This window comes from Euleptes europaea, chromosome 8, assembly GCF_029931775.1.
Source record: "Euleptes europaea isolate rEulEur1 chromosome 8, rEulEur1.hap1, whole genome shotgun sequence".
NCBI classification, from domain to species: Eukaryota; Metazoa; Chordata; class Lepidosauria; order Squamata; family Sphaerodactylidae; genus Euleptes; species Euleptes europaea.
In genome coordinates this window covers 14,293,176-14,307,995 of record NC_079319.1, presented here as the reverse complement: position 1 = coordinate 14,307,995, position 14,820 = coordinate 14,293,176, and the positions used below count along the sequence as shown (strand labels likewise).

Here is a 14,820-nt window from a genome sequence, read left to right as displayed (position 1 = left end):
AGGGACTCCAGCACACCCTAAGCCCGGTTGAAAATTGTGCAGAGGTATTCAGAAATGCTTTCACATGAGCCCAGCGTTTGCTTCACGCTTGCCGTGTCAGAGCGAGCGACAGGAAAGAGGTAATCATCTGATGAAATCAGAATTGGATAATGATGTGCTGAATCTTTTCTTTCCTGTTCCCTGGGGGAGAAGGTGTAACTTTCTCAGACGAGCAGATAGATCAACTCGAAAGCTGGATGCCGTTTGGAGCACAATCGTAGTTGAAGTGCATTGTCTAAAGCTGTCTGTATCGGGAGAACGCTGGCTGGGGTAATGCGCCTCGGGCGCTGTGGGTTGTGTGCTTTCGTTAACAAATGATGCTCTTGACAGGAGCATTTGCAGCACAGCCTATCCAGGTGCAAGATGTGGGATCTCCGCACCTGGATGGCTTACAAGTGGGAGGCCTGCGGGATTAGTTTTGTTTAAACACGAGGCACGCCAGAGCCGTCTCTTCAGTCTCACGTACGAGCCCGGTGAGGAATCATGAACCGGTTGAAACAGATGGGCAAGATCCAGAGGCGACTGGAGGAGGTCAAGAACTGGTCATCCCGACTGGCCAAAGCAGATTTTAGCCACAACGAGAGTGTGCGGCTGGCCACCGATGCCCTCTTGGACGGCGGAGTCCAGTCCTACTTCAAGGCCTTGGAGGAAGAAGGAGAAGTGGACTTCTTGTCTTCGGAGGAAGCGCACTACATCGAGAGGAATGCCAAGGAACCTTACTATGCCAACGACACTCACGCCGACGGAGAAGCCGGGCCAAGGCAGGCGAACGATGCCAGGTCCGTACAATCAGGGACATATTTCCCGCTCGTTTCAGAGGGCAGTGAGCCGGCCCTTTTCCACACATGGAGCACGACAGAAAAGCCCTACCTGAAGGAGAAGTCGAGCGCCACGGTGTATTTCCAAACCAACAAGAACAGCAATATCAGAGACCTCATACGCCGGTGCATTAACAAGACCAGCCAGGTATGGGAATTGGGCAAGGGGAGCTTTGCCATGGAGGCAGGCTGGGCCTAGGGTAGCAAAATCTGAGGGATGCCTCTGATGGTGGAAACGGTGCTCAGATCTATGTTGCCGTATTGTTTCTGGCCCAGCCCGAACATAAAGTACTCCCCCCAGAAATGCTTAGAGAGCCAGAAATGCTCAGAAAGCCAGCATGGTGCAGTGGTTAAGAGTGGTGATTTGGAGCGGTGGACTCTGATCTGGAGAACCGTGTTCAATTCCCCACTCCTCCACATGAGCAACAGACTCTAATCTGGTGAACTGTTGGTTTCCCCACTCCTCCACATGAAGCCAGCTGGGTGATCTTTGGCTAGTCACAACTCTCTTAGAACTATCTCAGCCCCACCTACCTCACAGGGTGTCTGTTGTGGGGAGGGGAAGGGAAGGTGATTGTAAGCCAGTTTGAGTCTGCCTTAAGTGGTAGAGAAAGTCGGCATATAAAAACCAACTCTTCTTCTTCAACAGTAGGGTTGCCAACCTCCAGGTACTAGCTGGAGATCTCTTGCAATTACAACTGATCTCCAGCTGATAGAGATCAGTTCACCTGGACAAAATAGCCACTTTTGCAATTGGACTCTATGGCATGGAAGTCCCTCCCCTCCTTAAACCCCACCCTCCTCAGGCTCCACCCCAAAAACCTCCCGCAGGTTGCAAAGAGGGACCTGGCAACCCTACTCAACAGTGACCCCACCAGCTGGCAGGGCAACGCAAAATTTATTTAGTTACTTAATTCATGCCCTGCCATTTCTTCCCAAAGGGGTCCCAAAGCACCTGACATCATTCCCCCCTCTTCCATTTTATCTTCACAACAGCCCTCTGAGGTAGGTTAGACTGAGAGTGTGTGGCCGGCCCAAAGTCACCCAGCAAACTTGCACGGAAGAGCAGATATTCAAACGTGAGTCTCCTAGAGATCCTAGTCTGACACTCTAACCCAGGAGACCCCATCATGGTGCCCGCAAGTGCCAGGGTACCCACCAAGTGATATTAGAAAGTAGGTATGGCCAGGTGGAGCAACTGCCCAGCAGGGCTTCCGATTGGCCATTGGAGATCTGACTGGCTGTGCAAATTAAAATAGCGTCATTTCAGCACAAGCTGCCACCAGAGTGTTTTTATAGGCCTTTCATGCAGGAATGTTTTCCCGCGGTCACCCCCGCCGACTGCTTCGGGGCTTCCTTTTGTGATGGTCAGAAAAGGCATGCATAATCAAAGGGAAGCCCCGGATGCAGTCGGCGGGGGTGACCGCGAGGAACTGTCCCTGCATAAAAGGCCATTACTCTCTCTCCTCTTTCCCAGTGCATTTTTAAAAAGTGCTTCTCTTGTCCTCTGCCTTCCTGTGTGTTTATGTGTGTGTTTGCCTTCTGCAGCGTCCGTTTTGGGGCTGGCTCCTCCTCCTGCAGCCGCCATTTGTGGCTGCACCCACCACCCTGTGTCAGAATTCCCAAGGTGCCCACAGGGTTAAAAACATTGCCCTCCCCCCTCCTCTAACCTCTACACCACACTGTCTCTCAATGCTTAAGAGGATGCCCTTATCCCAGTGTTGGAAGGAGAAAGCAAGCTCTCCTCTGCCATGTAAAGCGAGGGGATGTACTTGCTTGGCATCTGTTAAGAGCATCCATAGCCTCCAGATGCATAGTTTAGATTGGCCAAATGGAATAAAAATATTGATCTACCTAACCAGAATATGATTCTAGATTTACTGATATCTGAGCAAACTATAACAGCAAAGGATTACCAAAATACAAAGAACTTGTCTATAGAAACAGTGATACTGAGTCTGACAATTGATTAAAATGTTGAGACTAACTGAATGGATTTGATTAAGAGATAGATGGCAAAATATACCTATTTTTCTATCCATGCTGGAAACTTTTTTTTAATTGCATAATACTCTTGGGTTAACAATAGGCTTTTATAATTGAATATCTTTGTTGAGATTGCTATATGATGCAACATTCATGTAACTTTTAAAATCCATTTAAAAGTATTTTTAAAATGAATATTGGCCTACCTTACAGGGTTCTTGTCAGCTTGACTAAGATAAGTATATGTGAAGGATTTTTCAGTACGCTAAAAGTTCTATCACTGACACTGGGGCTGTGGACTCCCAGTTGCTCAGGGTTGAAGATTTCAGATCCTGATGCTCTTATTTCTGTTCTGACTTTTTCCCTCCCAGGTATTGGCTATTTTGATGGACGTGTTCAGCGATGCCGAGATATTCTGCGATGTCTTAGAAGCCGCGAACAAGAGAAAGGTCTTCGTCTACCTGCTGCTGGACCACAGCAACCTCCAGCTCTTCACCGAGATGTGCGACAAACTACATGTCACAGAAGATCACTTCAAGGTACCTCTGACCATTGCAAACTCCCGGCTGGTTGTCCTTTGTACACGTTCCCTTGAATCACACCATGATCATGCTGTTTTTCTTTGGATCCTTTTTTTGGGGAGGGGGTTAATCTGGGCTATCAGGGCTGGCTCTACAATTCAAATTTATTAAATTTATATCCCACCCTCCCCGGCAAAGCCTGTGTTTTCTGGATGCTGTTTTAGCCAGAATCTGGAAAATGCGGGCAAAACGCGCGAGGAGGCAGATTTGGGATGCTGTTTGAAGGAGGAAAACAGTCAGCTATTGGATATTTTCCTATGGGAGCAAGAACATCCCCCCCACCCAAAGTTGAGTTGGTAAAGTGTCTCAGGCCAATTCAAATATGGACAATAATTTTTATTTGTTTTGCAATACATGTTCATTTTTAGATTTTCTTCATGGCCTTGGGTGCGATTGTGTGAAGGACAGAGTATAAATATTCTATGCTCATAAAGATTTGGCATTTATTTAGGACCAATAACTGCCCTGACCTGAATGGCCCAGGCTAGCCTGATCTCCCCAGATGTTGGACGCTTAAGCAGGGTCTGCCCTGGTTAGTACTTGGTTGGGAGACCAAGGAAGTCCAAGGTCGCTACACGGAGGCAGGCAATGGCAAACCACCTCTGTTCATCTCTTGCCTTGAAAACCCCCGGGGGTTCGTCATATGTCGGCTGCTGCTTGACATCACTTTATACACATAGTCCCAATAACTCTTTTATCAGGAATCTCTTTTAGTTTCCAATTTTAGTTGTCAGAACGTCAGACTAGGATCTGGGAGACCAAGGTTCGAATCCATACTCTGCCATGAAAGCTCACCAGGGGACCTTGGGCCACTTACGCACTCTCAGCTCAACCTACCCTCACAGGGTTGCCATCAGGTTAAGACAGGACAATGTTGTATTCTGCTCCGGATTCCCCATTGAGGAGAAAAATGAGGTATAAATGAAGTAAATAAATAAATAATGAGTGTTTACTCAATGGGGATGTTAGCTGTTAGGGTAGAGGTATGCAGCCTATGGCTTTAGAGCCAAATGGGACTCAGTAAGGAATAAAATCAGAGAAGGGCTGTGGCTCAGTGGTAGAGCATCTGCTTGGCATGCAGAAGGTCCCAGGTTCAATCCCCGGCATTTCCAGTTAAAGGGACTAGGCAAGTAGGTGATGGGAAGGACCTCTGCCTGAGACCCTGGAGAGCCGCTGCCGGTCTGAGTGGACAATACTGACTTGGATGGACCAAGGGTCTGATTCAGTAGAAAGCAGCTTCATGTGTATGTGTAAATATGGATTTTGTAAAAAAAACAAAATAAAATCTATTGGGTCGGTAGGCGGGATGCTAGAATAACCAGTATATGAAGGGCATGGAACTCAAGGGCTGACCTGGATAGCCCCAGGCTAGCCTGATCTTGTCATATCTCAGAAGCTAAGCAGGGTCAACCCTGGCCAGGATTTGGGTGGGAGATCTGCAAGGAATACCAGGGTTGTGACGCGGAGGCAGGCAATGGCAAACCACCTCTGAAACCCTATGGGGTTGCCATCGGTTGGGTGTAACTTGGCAGCAAAAAAAGGGTCTGTTTAGAGAGGTTTTTACAGAAAGGGAAATTATAGAGGTGAGCAGTTGCTGTTAATCCAAATTCGAACCATGTGCAGATTAATGCCACTGCCCTGAAATAATCACAGCGTGCTCCCGTGTAGATTTATTACGTATTGTGCAACTATGTACGTGCCACTTCCATGCAACAAGGAGTGTTTTAAAATTTTTGAGTCTGGTTCGTTGCCATACAGGCTTTCACGGAGGTTCTCCCATCATACATCCACATGAACACACGCATGAAGCTGCCTTAATACTGAATCAGACCTTTGGTCCATCAAATTGTCTACTCATACCGGCAGCAGCTCTCCAGGGTCTCAGGCAGAGGTCTTTCACATCACCTACTTGCCTAGTCCCTTTGACTGGAGATGCCAGGGATTGAACTTGGGACCTTCTGCATGCCAAGCAAATGCACTACCACTACGGCCCTTCCCCAGATCAGCTTCCCATTGGAGGAAGGGGCTAAGCTTGCAGTGGCGGCCAGGAACCTAAGTCTGAAACCAAGACACTATGGACTACGTCTTCCACCCCACCACCCACCCCCACACACTAATAATTCTAAAATTCAGCGGGAAGGGATTAATAGTGGCAGCCAGTAACACATCAGAACACAAGCGGTATTTGCAAGTATCAGCGTACTAGAAGATTATTTCACGCTCTTTGATTTTGACAGAATATTTCCGTGCGAAGCGTTACCGGAGAAGTTTATTGTGCTAAATCGGGCCGGAAATTCTCAGGGCAAATCCAAGAAAAATTTATCATCTCAGACTGGAGATATGTTCTGTCTGGTTCATACAGGTAAGACCACCTGCCATGGTTTTGTAACAGAGTTCAATTCAAGCTTGTCTCTCAAGCTTGTCTCTCGAACAGCAATTGTTCTTCAGTGAGCATCTCCCGGCTGCCACAGCATTCTTTCTTGGACTCAGGCTGCAGAGCTATGAATGCTCTACAGTTCTGCAACACGCATCCTGATTTGGGGACTGAACTCTCGGTCCTTCATATTTGAAAGCGGTGCTAGGAATACTCTCCGTTTGCCCTTCCCATCCAAGGAGCAGTGCTGCTCCCTCTGCTACAAAGAGCATCGTGGAAATATTCTGCTTCGCTCTCCTGGTTTTCAAGGCCTACAGAGGGGCTGGAAAAACAGGTGCAGAGAATAAAAGGGGGCAGAAGGATGAAGGGGGGGAACAGCATCAGGGGAAGTGGGACAAGTTTCACTCAGCTACCAGTGGGCTGGAATAATTTAGATTTATTATGATCATTTTGCATAACCTGGAGGCCAGCAGGTATTGTGTAGCATTAAGAGAGTGCTGGATTGAGCAGTGTATAGTGTACGCGGGAACCCAACGAATGTGTATGAAGCTGCCTTATTCTGAGTCGGACCATTGGTCTCTCAAGGTTAGGTTTGTCTACTCTGAGTGGCAGTGGCCATCGAGAGTTTCAGGCAGAGATCTTTCAAAACACCTGCTCCCTGATCCTATAAACTGGAGGTGCCAGCGATTGAACCTCGGGCTTTCTGCATGCAAAGCAAATGCTGTACCACTGAGCCACCGACCCTCCCAAATGGGTGGTGAAACATACTAATTGCCTGTTAATTTCAATGGGACCAAAATCTCTGTCTTTTATGCTGCACTGTTTCCCTTCGGTCACCCCAGCCAACTGCTTCGGGGCTTTCTTTTCATTATGCATGCCTTTTCCACCTGTTAGAGGTCGCCTCGCTCTCCCCGCACATTTTGCCCATGTTTTCCAGATGCTGTTTTAGCCAGAATCTGGAAAATGTGGGCAAAACGCGCGGGGAGAGCGAGGCCACCTCTGACAGGCAGAAAAGGCATGCATAATCGAAAGGAAGCCCCGAAGCAGTTGGCGGGGGTGACCGCGGGAAAACGTCCCTGCGTAAAAAGCCTCTTTCTCTCTCTGGATTAAATCAGAAGGATAGACATGTTAGCCAGTTATACAAACTTTACTACTGGGTAGAGAGGGTGGCTACATCAAAGAACAGATTTTGATTCCCTAGAGCAGCAAGCTAGCAGTTAATGACCTTAGTGATTTTTACCACAGGGATTGGGGAGTGGAGAAGCGGATTTTCTGTCTCTGGTGCTAAAATATACTTGGGGGCAGTTCTGGAATCGTGCACCCTCAGAGAAGCTCTCCCCTTCCCTCCTGTTCACCTCCTGTTCTATGTATGCATTCTGACTGGAAGGTGGCAAACTAGGAGTAGTGACTCTTACAGAGACCTGGGGCAGCCTCCTTGGGAGAGGTCAGGTTATTCTGCAGCACCTTTGCATTGGTGGTGATGGAATCAGTTGTCCCCAGCTAAAAGAAGTGTCAGAGGCTGTATCCACATGCCGTGCTATGGGCGACAGTAATCATTTGCGACTGGATTTTCCTGAGTGGGCAAGGCCCTCCAGGACATGTGCAATGGCTATAGCACAATCATACTGCCATTCTCAGCAGTGTGGACGCCCCCCTGAATTACCTGCTTCCAGTGGAAGACAGTGGAAGGGAGGAAACTAGGCCAGAGCAGAGAAGCATGCAGAGATACAACAGGTTACCTCCTCAGCAGGCAGGTGCTTTGAGCTCACATGAGTCCTTGATTAAATTAGGAAGGTCCTTGCAGCCTGTGAGCAGTTCTTTTGCTGTGCAGAATTTGGAAATTAATGACATAGTGCAATGATCTCCCTGTTGGCTGGAAGAACTAGAAGAAGAAGAAGAGTTGGTTTTTATATGCCGACTTTCTTTACCACTTTCTCCCACCAAAGACTGCTAAGCAAACTTCATAGTCACGGGATAAGAGGACAAGTCCTCTTATGGATTGAGAGCTGGCTGGAAAATAGGAAGCAGAGAGTAGGAATCAATGGTCAGTTCTCACAATGGCGGGATGTGAGCAGTGGGGTGCCTCAGGGATCTGTGTTGGGACCGGTGCTTTTCAACCTGTTCATCAATGACCTGAGGTTGGGGTTAAACAGTGAAGTAGCCAAGTTTGCAGATGACACCAAATTATTTAGGGTGGTTAAAACAAAATCGGACTGTGAAGAGCTCCAGAAGGATCTCTGCCTACTGGAAGAATGGGCATTAAAATGGCAAATGAGATTCAATGTGAGTAAGTGTAAAGTGATGCATATTGGGACAAAAAATCCCAACTTCACATATACACTGATGGGATCTGTGCTGGCAGCAACAGACCAAGAAAGGGATCTTCAGGTGGTAGTGGATAGCTCGGTGAAGATGTCAACCCAATGTGCAGCTGCTGTAAAAAAGGCAAATTCCATGCTGGCCATAATTAGACTAGGAATAGAGAATAAAACTGCTGATATCATACTGCCCTTGTACAAATCTATGGTGAGACCACACTTGGAATACTGTGTACAGTTCTGGTCACCACACCTAAAAAAGGATATTACAGAGCTTGAGAAGGTGCAGAAAAGAGCAACCAAAATGATTAGGGGACTAGAGCAACTGTCCTATGGGGAGCGGTTAAGACGCTTAGGGCTGTTTAGCTTGGAAAGAAGGCAGATGAGGGGAGACACGATAGAGATCTATAAAATTATGCATGGTTTGGAGAGAGTGGACAGGGAGAAGTTTTTCTCCCTCTCTCATAATACTAGAACACGGGGTCATCTGCTAAAGCTGGAGGGTGAGAGATTCAAAACAGATAAAAGGAAGTATTTTTTCACACAACACATAGTTAAATTGTGGAACTCCCTGCCCCAGGATGTGGTGATGGCTGCCAGCTTGGAGGGCTTTAAGAGGGGAGTGGACATATTCATGGAGGAGAGGGGTATTCATGGCTGTTAGTTAGAATGGATACTAGTCATGCTGCATACCTATTCTCTCTAGTATCAGAGGAGCATGCCTATTATATTAGGTGCTATGGGACACAGGCAGGATGGTGCTGCTGCAGTCGTCTTGTTTGGGGGCTTCCTAGAGGCACCTGGTTGGCCACTGTGTGAACAGACTTCTGGACTTGATGGGCCTTGGTCTGATCCAGCAGGGCCTTTCTTATGTTCTTATGTTCATTTAAGGGAGACTCAATCCGGCTTACAATCATCTTCCCTTCCCCTCCCCACAACAGACACCCTGTGAGGTAGGTGGGGCTGAGTGAGCTCTAAGAGAAACGTGACTAGCCCAAGGTCACCCAGCTGGCTTCGTGTGTAGGAGTGGGGAAACAAATCCAGTTCACCAGATTAGCCTCCGCCGCTCATGGGGAGGAGTGGGGAATCAAACCCGGTTCTCCACATCTGAGTCCACCACTCCAAACCACCCCTCTTAACCAATACACCACGACACCACTACACCATGCTGGCTCTCTAATGGCTGATAAGTCACAGAGGGTCTGTAGCTGCAAACCAGACTTCAGCCGAGTGAATCTGACGTGCGTTTCATGAGCTGATAGCTGTGGCCTATGTAGTTGGCGCTAAAGGGGGCTTGGGGCTGACTAAAGCATATAAAAATGCACAGCAAGGATTTACTGGGATTGTCACGCTCTGACCAATGCACGCAAACCAAGGCTTGCTCAATTCTGGCAACACCCAGTGTCTGCTTGTCAAACTCAGTGAACTCCCAACTAGCAAAGTTCTTGACAGGTATTGCGGCAGCCGCGTTTAAGCTCCAGGTAGCTGTCTGGTCCCAGGCTGTGAGCACGAATGAATAAGAGTTAACTCAAGACAGGAAAACTATCAGCTCAGCGGTTCATTTGCAAGGCCAGCCACATTACAGAGCCAACCAAAAAGCGTCTCCAACCGCCAAAGCATTCTGTAGTACCGGGACGCCCTTCTGGGTACAGGTAGCAAGCCAGAGAGATCTAACAAAGTTGGCTGCAGTCCACAAAAGCAAAGCAAACACTTCAATAAATCTTTAATGGCATATCCAATATTACAAAGAAGAAGAAAAAAACACCACAACAACCAGTACATTCCTAAATACAAAAAACAACACCTCTGAGAATCAAACTGGATGTTACGTGGGGACATCTGAGCAACAGCAAAGGGCGTTTTTGAGGCTTAAAAGAGTGGGGGTGTATCAAGGCTGCAGTGAAGAAAGGAGATGGTTGATTCTTTCTTCCCATGTGGTTTTTGGAGATGCATCCCCCCCCCAAAAAAAAACTTATTTCATGGAGACTGTCTAGATGTTTTCCACCATACAGGCTGTCTAGATGTTTTCCACCATAGAGCAAGCGTCAATTACAGAAATGGGGGGGGATTTGAATTAGGGGAGAGGCTGTGGCTTAGTGGTAGAGCATCTGCTTGGCATGCAGAAAGGTCCCAGGTTCAATCCCCAGCATCTCCAGTTAAAGGGACTAGGCAAGTAGGTGATGTGAAAGACCTCCGCCTGAGACCCTGGAGAGCCGCTGCCGGTCTGAGCAGACAATACTGACTTTGATGGACCGAGGGTCTGATTCAGTATAAGGCAGCTTCGTGTGTTCATGTGAACTGGGTTAACTCCGTGGTCCCTGCGCATCCTCAAATGTGATGGATGGTGTTGCATGCAAACAAATGCCTCTCTGCCATTTACACTGGCTGCACAGTTTCTACAGAGAATAAAAGGGTATGAAGCAGACATTAAAATGGAAACACTCAACACTCAAAAACAGCAGGGGAGCATTTCAAAGTTTAGGGACATTCAGCAATGGACTTAAAGGCCGCAGTCCTTCTGCTGGAAAATTTCAGAGGACTCCCGAGAGAAATTGCTGAGTTTACTTATTTATGTGGTTTATATCCCGCCCTTCCCTGACAACACCTGGCTCAGGGTGGATCACAATATATTCCAACAGTTAAAACATAACAATTTACCATTAAAAATTCTCAGCCTCTATTAAAATTCTAATGGCGCCCTTAATCGTAAACAACAAGGGTTCATTCATGTGCAAGATTTGATATGACCGGATGGGGACTCAGTTGTGACTTTTGATTGCTTAGCTCATTACGAAAAGCGGTTGTTCCAGTTCGGATGCATCCCGCGTTCCCATTCATCAGCAGTTCAAGGTGGGAGTGACCTGGGTCCAGCCCCCCCCCCACTCTGCGGTGTCATGTCATGTCACTCACCTTGTCCTGATAAACTGGTCCTTCAGATGTCTTTAACAATTCCACCCTTCTGCTGTTTGCAATCTTACGTATAAGCCTGCCAACTCAATGTAACGCTTCACGCATCTGACGAAGTGGGTTCTTGCTCACGACAGCTTATGCCACAATAAGATTGTTCGTTATTTTAGGTGCCACAAGATTATTTTTTGTTACTTATTTATTTGAATTTATAGGCTGCCCCCATTCCTAGCCAAGGTTGGGCTCAGGGCGGGTAACAACCTATTAGTACATAAAACCACAGCCCAAAAAAAAAATTAAAACCACATATTAAAACCTCATTTTAAAACCGTTAACAGAATGGCCTTATAAATAACTCAGACACCATCATGCAACCGGGTTTCGGCAGGTCAACCCTCCCCGCCCCACAAATACCGAAGTGGGGAGGGGATGGGGAGGCCAATAATGATGGATGAAACTTGCAGCTGCCCTCAGTTGTAAGCCTGGCAGAATAGTTCCGTTTTACATACCCTGCAAAACTCCTTAAGGAGTTATTGTGTTAGGGTTGCCAGGTCCCTCTTTGCTACTGGCGGGAGGTTTTTTGGGGTGGAGCCTGAGGAGGGCGGGGTTTGGGGAGGGACTTCAATGCCATAGAGTCCAATTGCCAAAGTGGCCATTTTCTTCAGGTGAACTGATCTCTTATCGGCTGGAGATCAGTTGTAATAGCAGGAGATCTCCAGCTACTATCTGAAGGTTGGCCACCCTACATTGTGTTATTGTGGCTGCAGCAGACTCTGGAATTGTAAGAATCACATTTTGGGAGTGGCAAACCTGACTAAATATGCAGCAGCGTGAATTCCTTGAAATAAACATCCTGGATTCACTCCAGGAAGATTTCTATCACAAACTGATTTGCTTTGGGCTGGATGGATCTCTTGCACGCCCTTTTTTGCTTTCCCCTAATACATGTGTTTCAGTTTGAAAAATAATCCACGGTGTTAAGCAACGTTGGGAAAAACCGTGTGCCTTATTCAGAGCTAAGTTATGCCGAAACCTGAAGTCCCCCTCAAGCCTGGAAACAAGCCATGACCGTGGAGGGGCGGGGGGCTGAAGAGTGATTTTCTCTTTTGATCAAATATGATGTGCCGTTTGGATGGGGGCGAGGGCCCCAAGCACACCTAAAGAGGATATGTAGATCCCTTCCCTGGATTTCTACCTTTTCTTAAACAAAACAAAAAAGTATCCCTTGTTTTTACTTGCAAAGATAACAAAAAAATGTGCAGGTAACATCCTGGGTGACACAGTTTTAAAAAACAAGCAGCAAAGGCCCACCAACCAGCAGCAAGAAGGACACACCTAAGTGAAGTGAAATAGATTGGTGGGCGTTTATTTGTCACGTTATGAGAAGACGAGAGCCACCAGAAAAGACAATAATGCTAGGAAAAGTGAAAGGCAGCAGGAAAAGAGGAAGACCCAACAAGAGATGGATTGACTCTATGAATGAAGCCAGGGCCCTCAGTTTGCAAGACCTGAGCAAGGCTGTCAAAGATAGGACGTTCTGGAGGTCATTAATTCATAGGATCGCCATAAGTTGGAAACAACTGCACTTAACACACATTTATTTTATAATCAAAGTCACTTCAAATTACTACGCTACCCATTATTTTTTTTTTTTTACTGTTGAAGTCACAGGCAATAAACTTTACAACAGCAGTGCTAAAAGGCAACACTGGGTAAAGGCCTTGGTGTCTATGCCCTGTTTATTGGCACTCAGTGGCAACTGGTCGGCTGCTGTGTGAAACGGGATGCTGGACTAGTTGGACCACCAGTCTGATCTAGCAGAGCTGTCCAACACAGTGATGGCCCCTCGTTCCCATCTTACCTCCTTAGGGGGGCTTCCACAAGAGAACTTTTCTGCATGAAAGGCAAGGAAGGGTGACCCCTTACTGTAGGACAGCGTAACCGATAGAAGAGCAACAGACTAGAATCTGGGAGACTCCGGTTCGAACCCTCACTCTGGCATAGACGCTTCCTAAGTGACCATGGGACAGTCACTCTCTTAGCCTATCCTATCTCACAGGGTTGTTGTTGCTGGGAGGATGAAATAGAGGAGGGGAGAATGACTACAGTAACTGCTTGAGCGGCTCCTACCGGGGAGAAAAGCGGGAGTATAAATATATTAATAATAATCAATCACTGCTGTGGTTCCTTCAATTTAAAAATGGCTACGTGGGTTTTCCACGCAGTAAATAACGAAATGGGTCTCTGTAGGATGGAGATCTGTGGTATATCCAGGAGAATTCAAGGCCCCTTCTTAACCGTAAGTATAGCAGGAGCCTAGGGTCGCCAACCTCCAGGTACTAGCTGGAGACCTCCTGCTATTACAGCTGATAAGTTCACCGGGAGAAAATGGCCTCTTTGGCAATTGGACTCTATGGCATTGAAGTCTCTCCCCTCTCCAAATGCCCACCCTCCTCAGGCTCTGCCCCAAAAACCTTCCTCCAGGGGTGAAAAGGGACCTGGCAACCATACGGGTGCCTTTCTCAAGTCAGGAGGAAGCTGTAACACCCATGCTCACATCCCCCTTCTGCTCTTCCTCCTGCTAGCTTCACATGGCTATGCGGCCAGGTCCATCGCAACTTCCTCTCCAAGTTTACCGGCCAAGTGGTGGAGCTGTTTGACGAAGAGTTCCGGCACCTCTACGCCACGTCCAAGCCCGTGGCCGGGATGAGGCCCCCACCGCACACCTCGCCCATCTTGATCGACGAGACCACAGTGGCTACTAAAGGCAGCCTCAGCGGTGGCAGCAACCAAAGAAGAACCCACACCCGGTCAGATCTATCCAGCGGCCCGTCGATCCGCAGCTCCTCGCCCCCCAAGCAGCCTCCCGCAACTCCTGCTTACAATGGTCAACCGCTTTCTCCTCCTCCACTCAACAGAGTCCACCCTTTCCAGGGCTACACCACGTTCAAGACAACCCCGCCGTCGAGCGGCGTCCAGGTCAACTACTACCAGCGGCAGTACATCACCGATTCGCCGGCGGTCCTTTATAACAACATGAACCTCTACAGGTCCTTGAGGACCTGGCCAGAGGATGTCAACAGGGCTCAGCTGAACCCAGTCTGGAGGTGTCTTCACAAAGCAAACTTGATTAGATGATTAGGGTTTATTATCTTTTATAATAATAAAGTGCCGCCAAGTCACAACTTTCTTATGGCAACCTCCTCATGGGGTTTTCAAGGCAAGAGACGAGTAGAGGTGGTTGGCCATTGCCTGCCTCGGCATAGCAACCCTGGACTTCCTTGGTGGTCTCCCATCCAAATATAAACCATGGCTGACCCTGGTTAGCTTCCAAGCTCTGACAAGCTCATAACATGGGGGGGGGGAGGGGTAGTCTGAGTAAGGCAGGAGGGGGGAAACACATTGAACACATGAAGCTGAGTTATACTGAATCAGACCATCAAGGTCCATCAAAGTCAGTATTATCTGCTCAGACCAGCAGCGTCTCTCCAGAGTCTCAGGCAGAGGTCTTTCACAATCACCTCCTTGTCTAGGACCTTTAACTGGAGATGCCAGGGATTGAACCTGGGACCTTCTGCATGTCAAGCAGATGCTCTACCACTGAGCCACGGCCCCTCCCCCAAGAGGAGGGGTTGCAAGAGTCTTCTTGGCAATCCAATTACTCTTGCGAGCAGCCCCAAGAAATCTCTGCTATTGAGTGTTTCTAGACCTCAGAATCACTAAGAAAGTTGAGAAAACATCCAATTCCATCAGAAGCGGAAATAAAGGAGAAGCATGAGGATCTGGCTCATCCTCTT

General features: G+C 47.7%; 1 protein-coding gene and 1 non-coding gene across 2 annotated transcripts; one reads left to right on the top strand and one right to left on the bottom strand.

Moving 5' to 3' along the window:
* Positions 1-522: 522 nt before the first annotated feature.
* On the top strand, positions 523-14,161 carry FAM83A (family with sequence similarity 83 member A). Its single transcript, XM_056854669.1, has 4 exons — positions 523-1,005; positions 3,215-3,382; positions 5,662-5,786; positions 13,609-14,161. Exons 1-4 carry the CDS (start codon positions 523-525, stop codon positions 14,159-14,161), a joined length of 1,329 nt encoding a protein of 442 aa, XP_056710647.1.
* Positions 14,162-14,566: 405 nt separating this feature from the next.
* On the bottom strand, positions 14,567-14,635 carry TRNAV-GAC (transfer RNA valine (anticodon GAC)). Its single transcript has one exon. It is a non-coding gene; the product is annotated as a tRNA-Val (tRNA).
* Between the last annotated feature and the right edge of the window lie 185 nt (positions 14,636-14,820).

Bases quoted from the DNA above. Each gene is read 5' to 3' on its own strand.
- FAM83A (XM_056854669.1), top strand. From the start codon at position 523: ATGAACCGGTTGAAACAGATGGGCAAGATCCAGAGGCGACTGGAGGAG. The intron at 1,006-3,214 runs GTATGGGAATTG...TTTCCCTCCCAG, and splicing joins GCATTAACAAGACCAGCCAG to GTATTGGCTATTTTGATGGA. The intron at 5,787-13,608 runs GTAAGACCACCT...TCCTCCTGCTAG, and splicing joins GTTCTGTCTGGTTCATACAG to CTTCACATGGCTATGCGGCC.